The sequence below is a fragment of the Solanum verrucosum genome, unplaced genomic scaffold (genome assembly GCF_900185275.1).
Source record: "Solanum verrucosum unplaced genomic scaffold, falcon-dt-bn FXZP01000229.1, whole genome shotgun sequence".
Classification (NCBI taxonomy): domain Eukaryota; kingdom Viridiplantae; phylum Streptophyta; class Magnoliopsida; order Solanales; family Solanaceae; genus Solanum; species Solanum verrucosum.
Window position 1 is genome coordinate 1,593,033 of NW_026020011.1, and position 16,627 is coordinate 1,609,659.

General features: G+C 30.0%; 2 protein-coding genes across 2 annotated transcripts; one reads left to right on the plus strand and one right to left on the minus strand.

Annotated features, from left to right (window-relative positions):
- LOC125820472 (soluble inorganic pyrophosphatase PPA1) lies at positions 1–3,556 on the minus strand. The gene is made up of 9 exons (XM_049499910.1): positions 3,538–3,556; positions 2,462–2,602; positions 2,331–2,359; positions 1,218–1,283; positions 915–1,022; positions 737–802; positions 536–656; positions 359–440; positions 1–263 (listed from the first exon to the last, which is right to left on the minus strand). The coding sequence occupies exons 2-9, from the start codon at positions 2,580–2,582 to the stop codon at positions 221–223; spliced, it is 636 nt and encodes a 211-aa protein (XP_049355867.1). The 5' UTR covers positions 2,583–2,602; positions 3,538–3,556; the 3' UTR covers positions 1–220.
- A 10,563-nt stretch (positions 3,557–14,119) lies between these two features.
- LOC125820443 (glucan endo-1,3-beta-glucosidase 11-like) lies at positions 14,120–15,878 on the plus strand. The gene is made up of 2 exons (XM_049499879.1): positions 14,120–15,316; positions 15,431–15,878. The coding sequence occupies exons 1-2, from the start codon at positions 14,135–14,137 to the stop codon at positions 15,515–15,517; spliced, it is 1,269 nt and encodes a 422-aa protein (XP_049355836.1). The 5' UTR covers positions 14,120–14,134; the 3' UTR covers positions 15,518–15,878.
- The last annotated feature ends 749 nt before the right edge of the window (positions 15,879–16,627 follow it).

A 16,627-nucleotide genomic window follows, 5' to 3' on the forward strand; every position in this document is an offset into this window, starting at 1 on the left:
TAGCAATAGTGAATGTCAACATAATTAAAACAGTACAAATTTAGAGCAGCAAGGGATAAACCCTTGCTAAGTCATAACATCATACAACACAAAAATTCAACAAAGAGAAAATAGCAGTACAAAAAAAAACAATATGATGGCAAATCATTAAGATAACTTGTTACAGTCTTCATTTCCCATTGTACCTATAGATACTCTGTTTATATGTGTCCCATTGTACCTACTTCCTCAAGCTGTGTAATATGTATTCAGCATACAGATCCCTGCAGAAACGTAACGACCATGCAACGGATAAGTTACTATTATATTACATGAGAATGTGTATGGACAATAAGAAGAATCAAAAGTTATATCATACATGGAGTACTGAATGGCATTGACAGCAGAACTTGGAGGCAGGAAATCGTCAACAGCAACGTCTTTGTTTTCATTCTTCTTGTCTGAAGACGAGTTAAGAAATTCCTCATATGAAACTTTCTATAGATTCATTATCTAAGGGAGTTGTTATAATTAATAGATAAATTTAGGAGGATACAGTCTTCAAAAAAGCGGCGAATTTCAGCCAGGCGGTGAGGGGGGAGCTGCTTTATATCAGTGTAGTGGCGATATTCTGGATCATCAGCACACACTGCTATGATCTTGTCATCTTTCTCTCCCTGAATCGATGAAGAAAAACGTTGTTGTTGAAAGTAACGTTTACAAAGAGGAAGTTATTGTTTGGGATAAAAATAGGAACCTGATCAATCATAGGCATCAGACCTATCGCCCTAGCTCGAAGGAAACAACCTGGAAGGACAGGTTCCTGTTGAAAAAGTTAAAAGCCGATTACTGTTACAATCAGTCCTATTTGGAATAGTCACTAATGCAAATAGAACAATCGCAGTTTCGCCTGTCTTATACATTCATTTACCTACCTGCATGAGGACTAATACATCCATTGGGTCATTATCTTCACAGAGTGTTCGGGGAATGAAGCCATAGTTTTGAGGGTAAACCACTGAAGAGTATAGGATGCGATCAACCTGGTCATACATGGAAAAGGCGTAAACTGAAGGGTGATTCGCAATGCTGCTATAAAAATAAAAATAAAAACTATTCGACCAAAGCCAAGGTTAGCAAGTAATAGTACCCTCACTCTAAGATTAAGCATAGAGCGAAATACTCATCTCCTCGGAGCATCACTTAAAATTACCTTAATTTAGATCATTGTATCATACCTTAATAAGACCGGTTTTCTTGTCCAGCTCATATTTGACTTTGCTTCCTTTTGAAATCTCAATGACCTGCATGAACGCATTGTGGCGATCACAATAACACCAACTTAGTGTTTCCACACAAACAGATAATATAGTAATAAACCCTTTCTCATTTTTGTAAATCTATTTACATGAATGACTTAATGGTCCCAATAAATCAAAATTCCCCACAATCAAGATAAATGAAGAAAAGGACTAAAGAAGCTCTCGACTGTCATTTTTATCCGGATGGCAAAGATATGGAAACATATATGCAGCTTATGTGTAGGAGATGGTAGGATAATTGCATATAATGATCTTTTAGTTCTTTATAGTTTTTCCTCTAATACCAATAGCATGTCCCGTTGGAACGGTAATAGCTAGTGTCTCAACTATAGAAGACTATTTATTTATTGTGAAAATTTTCAAGATTGGCTCTCCTGATTTGAGATATGGAAAAGATGACTTTAATAAGTAATAACTGAAGAAGCAGATCAATTGATCATCTGGCTAATGCTTTTTCGGTAGGCTCTTGCTACAGTGAGTTAAACAAGGTGCTGGACAATACTCTCAACTTGCCTTTAGAAGATTATATGGATGAAAACAGTATGTTAAACTTCATCAATTCACTACAGGAATCGACTTCAGTATAGATTATAGTGCCCCTCTTTTTGTTATTGCGCAAGGGATTTTCTGACTTCTACCTACAGAGCACTTATTTTCGTGCTTTGCTGTTTATTCCAATAATGTACTTAGTTACCATTTCAAAAAAAATTAAGTAGGAATTTGGAACATTTAATGATATATCAGAGGTACACATATATCAAGCTGAATTGGAAGGAAAATTGCACAAATTCCAGTTTTCTTCTTCTATATTGATAGTGTTCACATTATGCATAGATGATATTCGTGCTTTCACCATGTTATCAAATGAGTGATACCAAATTTTCCAGTTAAAAAGCCAGATATAGAAAATTACACTATGCAAGTCACAATTCTAGTTAATTTCCCAACTTAAAAGAAGAATTAAAGTGCCCAGGCTGGGGATTCCAATTAGCTGCATATTAGTTGAACTTAAGGATTTAGTATACTTACAACATTGAAAACACTTGGAGCTTCAGGTCCTACAAAATAAAAGAAGCAAACCGGAAATGATCAGATTCAACTGCTGCGAAATTTGTGTTTTTCAGAATGATGAAAAAATGTAGTGCGTGCCAGCTAGATACCTATCTCAAGGTCGTGCCAAGGATGAGCAGCAACAGACCTCCTGGATATAGATGATAGGATCCTCTCATTCAAACGAGGGGCACGTCTTTGTGGAGACAGATCATCGTTTTCATTGCTCATTTTTACAATTTCTGGTAAACCTGAAAGAAAGTAAATGGACAACAGATCATTACGTTCATTTCATTGAAAATGTAGTAGGAAACAGTAAGTTAACATAGGCGGATCTAGAGTAAGTTTTGTGGGTTCAAATGAACCCTTAACTTATAGTTGGAACTTCGTATGCATATGTAACTATAACAAGATCATACTCATTCAGAACCCACTCACTTTAGATTCTAAATTTTCCACTGTATATCAGATGCATTGTTGCGTGGTTCACATATAATCATGTTACGTCGAATGTATATTCTATTCGAAAAGTACATTGACCTTAAGGGAAATAGTACTATCAAGCTCTACTTGTCTCAATAACAAATCCCCAAAATATAAGATCAAAAAAGTAAATGAACTTATGTGTGATTAAGTTTCCATATTGCAAAGCAGTTGAAACTAGAAAGTTCTTATTAGCTGCACCATGCTTTTTTACCCGTGTAGATAAAATTGGGAATTAGGGGAAAACATTTTCTCATGTTCGATTGGTCAAAATTTAAAAAAAAAACAATTCCACAACCCCCAAATCTCCATCCCCACCACCTCGTAAACATTTCAACATTTTCCTTCCTACTGAACACACCGTAGATCAAAACAAATTTTCCAGAACCAGAGCAAGTAAGAAAAGGAAAAAGAAGAACTGTGCATAGATGATCAACCAAAACTGGAATAATCCAAGTGAAATCTATGACGATTTAACAGAGAAATCACTGGAACCTGCAGGTTAGCCAGCTATTAGACTATAGTATTACAAATCAGATCACCAGGTGGATTAACCAATTGACTCCATTAATCTTAGCTCAAACTATACCACATTTAATTAAAAAAAACGTATACAGACTGATAATCATGATCTTCTAACTAAATCGAAGCATAAATTAATTTGCGAGAATCAATATTTTCAACCAAATGGAGCTGAGCGTACCTTGGATTGAACGAAAGAAGACTAGAGAGAGAAAAAGAGTGAATGAAAAGGTTGGAAAAGAGTGTGTGTATATATATATATGTAAGTAAAGTGGGAATAGAGAGGTGGTGGTAGAAAACTTGTTGATGTCCGATTATTTTTCTTGAACCTTTCAACATTTCATTCAATGCCCTCTTTTTTCCCACTATCTCTCCGTTGATTTGGTCTGTGTGAGTACATTGACAATTTTTTTTATTTTAAAATTTTTTATTACTATGTTGAAATTAGATTAATTTAAATTTACATCAAATATAATCTATTCGGAGATAATACTTTCTATTAAAAAAAAAATTGTATTTTCAAGTTTATTAATGAAAGGAAAAACTAGAGTAGAATTCCTTAGTTTTGATTTGAGGTTTCTTAGTTTGAGTGAGTAGTAATTGTGTTTGATCAAGTTATTTATGAAAAATTTCAATTAGTATTAGACAAGTAGTTTATGTTTGGTCATTCAACTATCGAATTACGAACAAGAGATATATTTATGTATACTTACAATATACTCTCTATGTCCCTAATTACTTGTCCACTTTTGAATTTGCACATCTATTAAGAAAATAATGACTGACATAGTGACTTTACCATTTTACATCTATTAATTATGAAGTGGATAAATTAAAAACTTAATATTTTCAAAAAGTTTTACCTTTTTCAGTGTAATTAATTGAGGGTAATAATAGGTAAAAAATAATTATCCTTTCTTGATTTGTCAAAATGGATAAGTAAATAGGGAGAACTAAAAAAAGAAAAGTAGACAAGTAATTAAGGACAGAGGGGTATATCTTTAGTAGTATATTTATATCTTTATGGGATAAATGTATTATAACTATTCAAGAATTAGATGAATTCATTTTATCTTTTACCGAATAATATAAGATATGAGCAGCTTAAAAGAGTTTTAAAAATTATAACAAAAAAAATAAAACTAAAATATTATGACATGTCATTTCGAGAAAAAGATGTTTTTATTCGGTCCAATATATTTTGAGAAAAATTGAAATAATTAAATTATACTATATATAATCTTTTTTTCTAACATGAATGAATTCATACGCTTACAAAGTTCTAAGAAGGAGTAAAAAAATAAATAGACATAACCACTTGCTTGGTTGGGTTTTCTATAAAACTCCATGCATCCAATATTTCACATGACATTAAAAAAATTAGATATAACCACTTGCTTGGTTGGTTCTTCTAAAAAAAAAAAATCCATGCAGACAATCTTTGACATTACATTAAAAAAATAGTTGTAATTGGGCACCACCCAAATAATTAAACAACTGAATAATGACTTTATCTTATATTCACACAATATTTATCCACGTCCTAATTGTCACTTATATATATTTGTTATTGTTAGTTGTTACACCCTCCCCCTGATCCGTCCCTTGCATGTAACGGTATTTGATTGGTCATGATCAAGTTGTTTATAAAAATAAAATAATGTTTTTTTAAAAATTTATAATTAAAATGAATCATGAATATTTGTATAGATATAAGATTATGTTATTAAATATTAAAGGAATGATTGTAAATTTAAATTATTTTTAAATACTTTGATGTAATTTCAAAATATTTTTTTTTATACTTTTTCATATTTTTATCTTTTAATATATTATTTCAAATTTGGACTTCAAATTTTGAATGGTCCAATAAAGGTTATAATCGATAGATATTAGTAATTCTAATAAATCTCAAATTAAAATCAAATCAATGCTAATGCTAACAATAAAAAAATCAATTCAATATGAAGAACAACAATAATATTGAATAATTATTTTTTAATTTTACATTGGTTTAGACAATTAAAATATATAACCTAATTTTAGTTTTTCTATAATGTTTAATCATGTAATTAATAGCTATTAGACTTATTTTGGCATGATTTAGTTTTTTAAAATTATGATCATTTTCATTATAACTTATTTATTTTATGTCGTTTCATTATTATTTTTTGTTGAATATTTTAGTGTCACCACTCACTAGAGAAATATTTGAAGCACAAGTTAATAACTGAGAAAATCCAAAAATATTCAGGGACGGTAAACCAAAATTTTTTGCTGATTTAATTTGATTCGATTTATAGATTTGAAAATCCAATAACAAATAATTTAATTTGATATTTAAAATCTCGAATTAACTCGATCCATGTGTGTTAGAGACATTAGTGGGAGGTGTTATTCCTCCATTGTCAAGGTGAAGGAATAGTATAATCGGGAGCTTATTTCACCCCGACGTTTAAAGATTTTCACAAATATAATATCGATACTTATTTTCTCTGCTTCCATTACAAAAATTATTATATTCATTTTTATAAATTTATTTTTCTAAAAAAAATATTTCTCAAAAAATTTAGTCAAAAGAGAGATTAATTTAATTAGTAAATTAAAATATTATTATATGTTCTTAGTACTAAGATTATTTATTTTTTCTACATTAATTGTCATACACCAAATTGACTAATCCATGTTTTGATGGAAACTTTAGTGGAGACAAGGTGGGGAAGTGGAGAGAGACGGATATACGTATATTATGCTCTATGTTACCTAACTTCTCATGTATAAGTTGACTTGAGGTGTTTATATCACTTCTTTTCCCTTTAAATAATAATAATAATAAAAAAGAATACAAATCAAATTCTCTTAATTTGTTAAAATAGATAAAAATAATAATTAATAATCTACTATTAGAATAAGAGTCAAATAAAATAAAACTAAATATATACTAGGTAAGCATATATAGATAGACATCGTTTAAAATTGAATGCATTTACTTTTTCGAATATTTTTTATTAGATCCCACTAAGATTCATTACTTCTTTAGTCCAATATAAATAAATTCTACGTCAAGGCTTTCTCCAATACTTCTATTTTGATCTCATGTATTAGAGACTTCGTAGACTAGAGTATTTAAGTTATACATATGAATTGAAATCAACTTTTGTTGTCCCTAAAGATGGTTTAACACCTACTCCTACACATAAAACATGTCATCTTTGGCTCAGTCTCAACTAGAAAATGCATGAAATTTTACAGTTTATTGAGGTGATTATATATAATTAAAATAAATTATATATTTGATAAGATTAACTCTACTACTAGCAAAACAAAAACACAATTTGAACTCAAAGTGTTTAATTAGAGCGATTTATTAAGAGTTTAAAGTATTCAATTAAAACAAGAGTTGATTTAAATGTCGAAATGAAATATCCCGACAAATTTAAGAAATTAATTAGGGATTATGGATCAAGCCAAAATATAAAGTGATGTCTTAGGGAAACCAACATTCACTTATGGGCTCAATTGATAATGGTGAGGCCCACTATCTCTGCTTTGAAAATAGGGCCCAATGCTGACTACTTGATGGCCCAACATGGCATGTGAAATCTGTGTGAATGCATGTTGTCTTGATCCTTACTGTTACATGCTTAATACATTTTACTCCAAAGGACATAGTACATAAACGTGATATTTAAATTGGCTTTAATTGATATCTATATTTTTTAATTTTATATGTTTACAAATAAATATTTGAATTTGTATAAATCTATACAACTAGATATACATGTTATACATTTCATAATAAAAACCAATGGCCAAACACATACACAGCCCCTCAAACTTGGCCCAATTTTTCATTTTGGCACTCCAACTTAGCCTTGTTCCATTTTAACCCTTGAACTCCATTTTTTCTGTTCCATGTTAACACAAAATACTATTTTTATGATTCTTTATTTTATATATATTCTTCAAATGCAACTTTTTATTTTAAATTGACACGTGTCAATTAATTTTAGTTAAAAAAATTAAAAATTAACAAAAAAATTAAAAAAATAGACGTGTGCCTGTTAATTTTCATTAAAAAATTAAACATTCGCAAACAAATATAAAAAATTTCAAATAATAATATTATTTTTTGAGATTTCTCTGTATTTTTGCATGAAAATAAATTGACGAAAGTTCTTTGATTTTCTTTCTTAAACATTCAATTAAATTAAATAACACTACTTATTTATTTTTTCTTATCATCTAGGCTATCTAAATTTAACACAAATACTCACTTTTAATTTTTAATATAAATCAATACGAATAAAAAAACTCATCTTCAATACGAGTAAAAAAAGACTCTTGTTCATTGCTAATAACACTACTAAAAAATGTTACCAACACAATTTCGCCGGTTATTTTTCACACAAAAATACATAACACTCTTAAAAAGAAATTATTATTTTTTTAAAAAGAATTATTTTTTGTTAATTTTTAATTTTTTTAACTAAAATTAACTGACACATGTCGATTTAAAAAAAGAAGTTGCATTTGAAGAATATATATAAAATAAAGAAATCATAAAAATAGTATTTCGTGTTAAAATGGAACAGAAAAAATGGAGTTCAAGGGTTAAAATGGAACAAGGCTAAGTTGGAGTGCCAAAATGAAAAATTGAGCCAAGTTTAAGGGGCTGTGTATGTGTTTGGCCAAAACCAATTGAAGTGTATCTAACATGAATCGTCATGTATGATGTATATGCCTAATGTTCACTTTTATACAAATTTAAGTATCTACTTATGCATACTCAAAGCTAAAGAATGTAATATCAATTGAAATCAAGTTAAATTATACGCTTATCTATTATGCCCCGCAAATTTAAGCACCAATTCACTAGATCGCATGGTGGTTTATTTGGCGCATCGTTTCTATTTTCATGTTCGTGTCAACCATATTTAGAACATTAGATAAGTGTATAAATGGAGCATGGAAAAATAATTTCATATTCAAATGTGTGCAGTATAATAATAAATATGTTTTCCATCTCAATTTATATAACTTATTTTTTTTTGATCAATTTAAAAAAGAATGACATATTTCAATATTTGGTAACAATTTAACATTATAATACCTATTTTATCTTAACAAAATTATTCATAATTACTCAAATATCTATGACTTATTTTAAACTTCATGTCAACTCGAACAACATCACATAAACTGAGACGGAAAAATATATATCTAACAATTGTACTCTATCCGTCCCATACTAGTTAATCACTTTTCATTTTACATGGTGCTTAAGAAATCATAAATAAGAAGTTAGCTTTACTAATTCGGCCCTTAAAAAACTTTTTCGAAATTTTACAAACAAATGCGATAACTTTAAAAAAAAAATTATCTGCAAGGGTAATATAGAAAAAAGTTAATTAATGTGATCACTTTAGTAATGTGGACAACTAATATTGAGACAAATATTTACAATATAATGGTCAATTAATGTGGAACGGAAAAAGGAGTATCATTTTGTAGGCAATAATACTACATAGGTTATGGTGTAGTGGTGAAATTGTTGCATCCTTAAAAAAGGTCTCAAATTAAGGCAATGAATATGGAAAAAAATTCTATTGAAAATGACACCCCTAACGATTTCTATAGTGCGCGATTCGAATTTAGACGGTCAGTTAGAAGAAAAAAATCGTTATGGATTTGGCTGCTAGATACTCCCTGTCCTTAATTACTTGTCCACTTTTCTTTTTATAGTTGTCCCTAATTACTTGTCCATTTTGACAAATCAAGAAAGGACAAATTCTTTTTACCTATTATACCTTCAATTAAATGACTAATTATTTTGAAAAATGTAGAACTTTTCATCCACTTCATAATTAAAAGGGATAAAATAATAAATTCACTATGTCATTAATTATATTCTTAATAGGTGTGTCAATTTAAAAGTAGACAAGTAATTAGGGGCAAGGGAGTAATTGATGTGATAGAAATGGCCCTTAAACGGTCTAAAACAGCTCTGCAAGAAGATGGTAGACAAAAATAATAAGTGTGAACTGACAGGAATTTAATATATACACATGTTGTCCTTCAGAATATTTTGATTTTAGTATTATTTTTATTGAATTGGGAATCTCTACACTAGCGATGATAATATTATTTTTGTTTCAATGTGGAAGTATTTAACTAAATATAAAGTATTTCAAGAAAAATATAATGTTTGTAATTGAAGACAAATTATAATTATAATATTTTATTAAGATAGAATTAAAAAAATAAAGTTAATATTAAATATAAAAATATGTCATTTTTCTTTAAACTAATAAGAGAAAAGTATTGAAAACACTCATGAACTTAAAACATATTATTGGTTTCATCTCGACTGCAACATGACATAGCAAGTGTTTTCAAATTCTTGTAAAAGCGTGTGCCTCTTAATAAAAAGCTGAGAGAAGTGTTGAAAACACTCCTAAACTTAGCAAGAATCTTAGAGTGTATTTTACTCATATTGTAAGATCTAGGGTGTATTTTAAGTTCAGTTAATCAAGTAAAGATGTGTTTTTAAGGATGTCAATAATTCGGAGATAAAACTAATAATTCACGTTGAATTTAAAGATATTTTCAATAGGGATAAGGGTCTGAAAAATACCCCAACTTTGGTCGGATTTGCTGTTGCGATACTAAACTTTCATGAGGACCTATTACCTCCCTAGACTATTTAATACCGTATTTTAAACATATATATTTGCCCATGTAGACATAAAAAATAATTCAAAATTATAACTAGTAATGTGTCCACGTGGACACATATATACCTTTAAAATACACTATTAAATAGTTCAGGGGGTAAAAAATACGGTATTAAATAGTCTAGGGAGGTAATAGGTCCTTATGAAAATTTAGTATTGCAACAACAAATTTGACCAAAGTTGAGGTATTTTTCAGACCCTTATCCCTTTTCAATACTACTTCTCTTAACTAACAAAAAAAAAAAGTCACATAAATTGAGACATGAAAAATTACTAAAGCAAAAACTTGTTTTAAAATTAATCGTAGCATAAAAATTTGAGTATCTTCGCAACATTATAATACTTGAATCGACGAAGATTTTTGTCAAAACTTTTAATTAAATGGTACCAAATAATCTCCCCCCGAAAACGATTCGAAGCTCCAAAAATTTATATTAAGGTTCTTTGAAGCTCTTATTAAACTTAAATAAGTTCAAAAAAGAATATTCATAACTAGCTTATGAACAATATTATTATAAAGAATATATGATGTCATCGTATTACAATTATTATTATAGAATATTTGGCCGAATTTTCTAATGATTGATATAAATATTTCTATATTATTTTTTATATATTGTAGACTATTTCCGTTTTTATAATGCCAAAGTTACGGCTAGTCGGCTAATACTTTAAAGATGAAAATAAATTATTAAAAACAGCACCGAAAAATTTAATAAATCAAGCATTAAATCAGTAACTTAGAGATTATAATCTACAAAATAAGCTTCACTTACAAATTTCATTCATCAATATAATTATTTGGAGAACATCAACCCAACGTGAGGGATGAAATGAAACACACAAGATAATCTCTTGCAAGAATAGGAACAAAAAAAATTGGGGGGCCAAGGTGAAATTTAAGGACAATAATACCATAGATGTCCAAATTAAATAGATACTAGTTGTTTGAATTCAATTCTATAGTTGTCTTCTTTGTTTTAAAAATGTGCAGTCAAAATAAGTAGTCGGCTATTATTATTACTTTCAAAATATTCACAGTCAGATTAGAGTCTGACTAATTTGAATTCGCATTACATAGGAATGAAAGCATTTTCTATCAAGAGATTCTTTTATATCCAGAACTCGAATTCAAAACTTTTAATTAAACGAAGAAATAACACAATCCACTACATCACATTCTTTCATGACGAAAGTTCTTTTTATGTAGTCACTTATTGAAGGTCTAATTTGATGTTTGAAAAGGACCTACAAGCCAAAGTAATATACTGTGCTAAATTGGAAGTATCACAAAAGAAAGTTACGCGCACTTACGGTAAAAACGGAGACATGTGATGACACACAACAAACTTATCATATTTTCTCATAATAATAATAATGTTTGGATTGGATTACAAATTTTAAAGTTAAAGTTTGAAAATTTGAGTTGTTGAAGTTCTTATTTTTAGAATTAAAAGGTGTGATTGAACATGTATTTTATTTTAATTTATTTAAAAAAATTATAAGTAAAAGGGAAAATTCATTCGAAAACTAATCTAAGCAATTTTTGGAAACTTGAAAGTATTTTTAAAATAAAATTTTAACATTTAGTCTTATATATGTAATCAAATGCTAGCTTAATTACTTCAAATGCTCATCAAACTTTGATTGGATAGGAAGAGATACACATTCTTGGTACAATTTATAAATTTATTATGTGGTGGTTTTAATCTTTTTTTAAGCTAACATAACCCGTTGTTGCTATAACTTCTGAACATACCTTTTACACTTCGGATGAGCACTCTATAGCGATCACATCGTGTGCATTAGATCAACCCTTACCGTATAATAACCTGTAAACCACACAGAAAATGTGAATTGCACTAGATAAGTCCTCGACTTAAAAGACATTAAGGAGGGATCGAGACCAGAAGACGGCCTTCCAAATCAATGGAGTCCTTCGAAGGACATGTAATGGCTTTTTATTGGCGTTTTGTGTAGGCGCGAGATGAAAAACTATTTTAGTGAAAAGAATTAAAGGAAGAAAATGGCCAACAATGGAAGTGCAACTCATCATTTCCCCACTCCTTTTGTCCTAACATAAGAAGCAAACGAGAATCAATTCCATTGTGGGCTCCAAACATAAGATAAAATTTGAAAAGCAAATGTGAAAGATCAAAATCCAATCCACACCAAGTCTTCTACTACACCATAATCAAAGCATCTCTTTATCTTTGTTTTTTTATTTTTTAACTCTTCCAATCAAAGCATCTCAATCTTTTACCAATCTATACTCCATGTTTGTTTTGACTTTGGACAAACCTTTTTCAAAAGTATTTGTTGGTTTATTTTTACTCGTTCATTATTTTGAAAATAGTTTTTATTTGTTTATAAGATATAAATTTTATTTTTTTATTCTTAAGAGTAATTATTTATTCTCCAAATTATTTAAAAATTTAAGGCTATATATTAGTTAATATGAATATTATAATAGAATATTTATATTTATTTCTTAAAGGATCTGTAAAATTTAAAATAGACCTGCAAAAGTGAACAAAGGGAGTAATTAATAAAATGATAAAGTTTATAATATTTTAGAAAGTGGGTTGACAACTGAGTAGTATTTAACAATAAAGATATAATAGGTACAAAATAATGAATTATCTCTTAATTTTTAAGATTAAACAAGTAAACCGAATAATTATTTTAGTATAATAAATAAGTAAAAATAAACATAGCGAATACTTTCCTTGTCTCATATTAATTGATCATTTTATATTTTACATGATACTAAAGAAATCATATATAAGATGATCAATTTTACTAATTTATTGTTTAAAAATATTGATGGATATAAAGATAATTTACGAAAAATATGCTTAATAGCATAGAACATATGAATAATTATTATTGTAATAGATACAATATTGTAATTAATACTTCTTGTTTCATATTAGATAGACACACTACTTGTTAAAAATATATGTCTCATATTACTTGATCACTTATTAAATCATGATATAATTAATTATTTTTTTCCGTTTTACTCGTACAATTAATATGACCTTTGGAAGTTTATACAAATTTTGAAAATCTAAGAAATAAGAATTTCTTTTACCAATAGACTAATTAGTATGAACAAAGGGCAAAATAGTAAAGTTGACCAATTTAGGACTATCTTCGTTTATTTTTATTTGTCATTGTTTGATTTGACATAATCATTAAGAAAACAAGTACTATTGATATGTATTTTACACACTATCCTTATTAAATGATATTTAGTATTATGTCTTGAATTTTTTTTTGAAGAATAATATTTAATGTTAATGGTAAAATATGAAAAAAAAAATCGTCTTTTCTTTGATATGTCAAAAATAAAAATGTATTTTAGAAATAAATGATAAATAATAATGAATAAAGAGAAGAATAATTTCTTAATTATCCTGAAAATAGAAAGTGCATCTAATATGGGACCTAGGAGTAAATTCTTGAAAAAAGAAAATTTCTAACTTCTAAATTTATTTAGACTTCCAAAGTGTATTAATTATAGAGGTAAAATGAGAAAAAATTAATTATTCGAGCATATATTTTTAGTAAGATGACGAATGGAGGGAGTAATATATTCATCGGTTAATTTTTTTTTAAATTTCTCATCGATGTTTGATATCTATATTGGAGCTCAACTAAATTTAAATTTGCATTAGGAAGGGAGAGTAAAATGCTCCCTAACAAAGATGATTCCGTACTCAAGGACTCAAATCTCTTAATTAAGAATAAATGAATACTTACAACTCCACCGCAACCTTCATTGGTGGTTAAGTAATTACTTATTAAACCTTCAAAATCTCTTGGGCAATGGACATGCAGATAGGGTAGGTAGATGACTGCAGGATACGGAGTGATGTTAAATGTGACCACCTAAATCCATCGACTTGCATTAACGCCGTTACTTCTATAGCAAGCGCCAAACAGTCCCCCACTGATCAACTCCCACTCTTTGCTCCACTCACTTCATTTCACTACTCTATTATCCACACTTGTAAAGCTTTTTCTTCCTCATTCATGTCTACCATGGATTCCATCATTCATATCAACTACGTTTCATTAATTTTAGTGTTTTTGATCAGCACGGTAATGGCAACTTCTATCGGCATTAACTACGGTCAGATTGCCGATAATCTCCCACCTCCGGAGAAAGTAGTTCCATTAGTAAAGTCTATGGGAGCAACCAGAGTAAAGCTCTATGACGCCGATCCACATGTCCTCAAAGCATTTGCGAATTCTGGTGTTGAATTCATTGTCAGCCTCGGTAATGAGTATCTCTCCGATATGAAGGATCCTGCTAAAGCTCAGGCGTGGGTTAAAACTAACGTCCAAGCTTATTTACCGGCGACGAAAATCACTTGCATCGCCGTTGGAAATGAAGTTCTAACTTTTAACAACACTGCACTTTCCGACAATCTACTACCGGCGATGGAAAATGTTTACGCCGCTCTTGTCAGCATGAACTTAGATAAGCAAGTGAGTGTAACTACTGCACATTCAGTTGCCATTCTCGAGACTTCGTACCCGCCGTCCTCCGGCGCTTTCCGTCGAGATCTTGTTAGCTGTGTTACTCAGGTGGTGGATTTCCATTGTAAAACTGGTTCGCCGTTTTTAATCAATGCTTATCCTTATTTTGCGTACAAGGCAGATCCAAAGCAGGTGCAGCTGGATTTCGTGCTGTTTCAGCCTAATCAGGGGATTGTTGATCCAGTAACCAATCTTCATTACGATAACATGCTTTTCGCCCAAATCGATGCGGTTCACTCTGCTTTAGCTTCAATTGGCTACAAAAATGTCTGCGTCCAGATCTCAGAGACAGGTTGGCCGTCGAAAGGAGACGCCGATGAGCTCGGAGCTACGCCGGATAATGCGAGGAAATATAATTGCAATCTTATTAAACTTGTGAGTCAAAAGAAGGGAACTCCGTTGAAGCCTAACAGCAATTTGAACATATATGTCTTTGCTTTGTTTAACGAGAACTTGAAACCTGGCCCTATGTCGGAACGCAACTACGGCCTTTTCAAGCCTGACGGCACACCGTCATATCCCTTAGGATTCGCCGGAATCAACGCCGGTGTCAGCACTAATAGCAGCTCCGGTAGAAGTCCAGCAACTGGCAGCGGTTCTACAACACCGACGTCGTGGTCACCGCAGGACGGAAGTTCCTCTCCCGGATATATGTCCATTACTTCTAATTCGGTAAGCATACATTTAGGTAGTTTTAGTTTTTTTTATAATATTTCAAATTAGTCTACACCGTCGTACGACGCCGACGCCGGTGCCGGCGCTAACACTGGAGTTATTTAATTTCAGGGGGTAGTTCTATTTTGCTGGAAATCCTGGATTCTGCAACTCCACATCATAGTGGGTTCAATTTTACTGCTATTTTCTCAACTGTAAACTCTATTATTGGAATTGCTGTGAAGTTCCGCCATTGTTGAGTACTGTTGTAAAAGCTAATTTGGGCGTTTCCGCCATAGCTAGTTGCCGTTTTATTCTTTGATTATAGTCTTATTCTTTTGTTTAACGAATAATCGGCGGCTTGATTTGCTCTGCTGATGAGATTCGTCGGTACGCCGGAAAGTCCAAAAGATGACAGCTGCTCCTCGCTTTCCTCGCTGGCTTTGATGATGTACTTATTTTCTTCATGATAAGATTAGATCAAGTTGTAATTTGGTAACAATAATTTTGTATATTTATCTATTGCTACATTAATTTGTACAATTGTACTCCATGTATTATTATAGCTTCATTTCATCAATGGCATCTTTTCTTGTTTCATTAAAAATTAAACATTTATAAACAAATTTTTAATTTACTCAAATACGTCCAAAATATTTATAAGTATCTGAAATAAGTTAATTTCAAACGGACTCTGAATATCCATAACGCAATATAACTTCATTTGATGTGTGATTCTTTTGGTATTGTTTACTCAAATAAAAACAAGAAGTTGTGGTTTAATTTGTATGCTAGATTTAAAAGACATATAAATTGGGTAAATAAAAATTATGTAAGATTAAATAAGAATATCTTTTCTGGACAATTGTAACAGACAATTGATTCTCCAGTTTAAAAGCTTTAACTGTTCATTATTTTAATACTGTTGTTAATGTTGAAAACTGACTTCTAGAACTTAGTACCGTTGAACCATTTGTTTCAATTCTTTATTGACATTAATCCTCCCCATACCTTTTATATTCGTTGGAGCCTTAGTCATGAGCTATATTCATATGATGATCTTATATCTATATATAATAAATATATATATTTAAAGTCCTCTTTTTGGATTAGAGTTGAATGATAATCATTCCTCCTATATTATAGTAGTATGTTTTTCTTTTAAAAAAAATATTTATTGTATACTAACTCTTAATTTAATACCGAAAGAGTTTATTGAATTATGAGAATATACATGTATTGGATAAAATATCCTTACTGTATTTGACAAATGTTCATGATAAAGTAATTTTTGTAAGAATTCCTACAAAACATACTGTTAATAAGAAG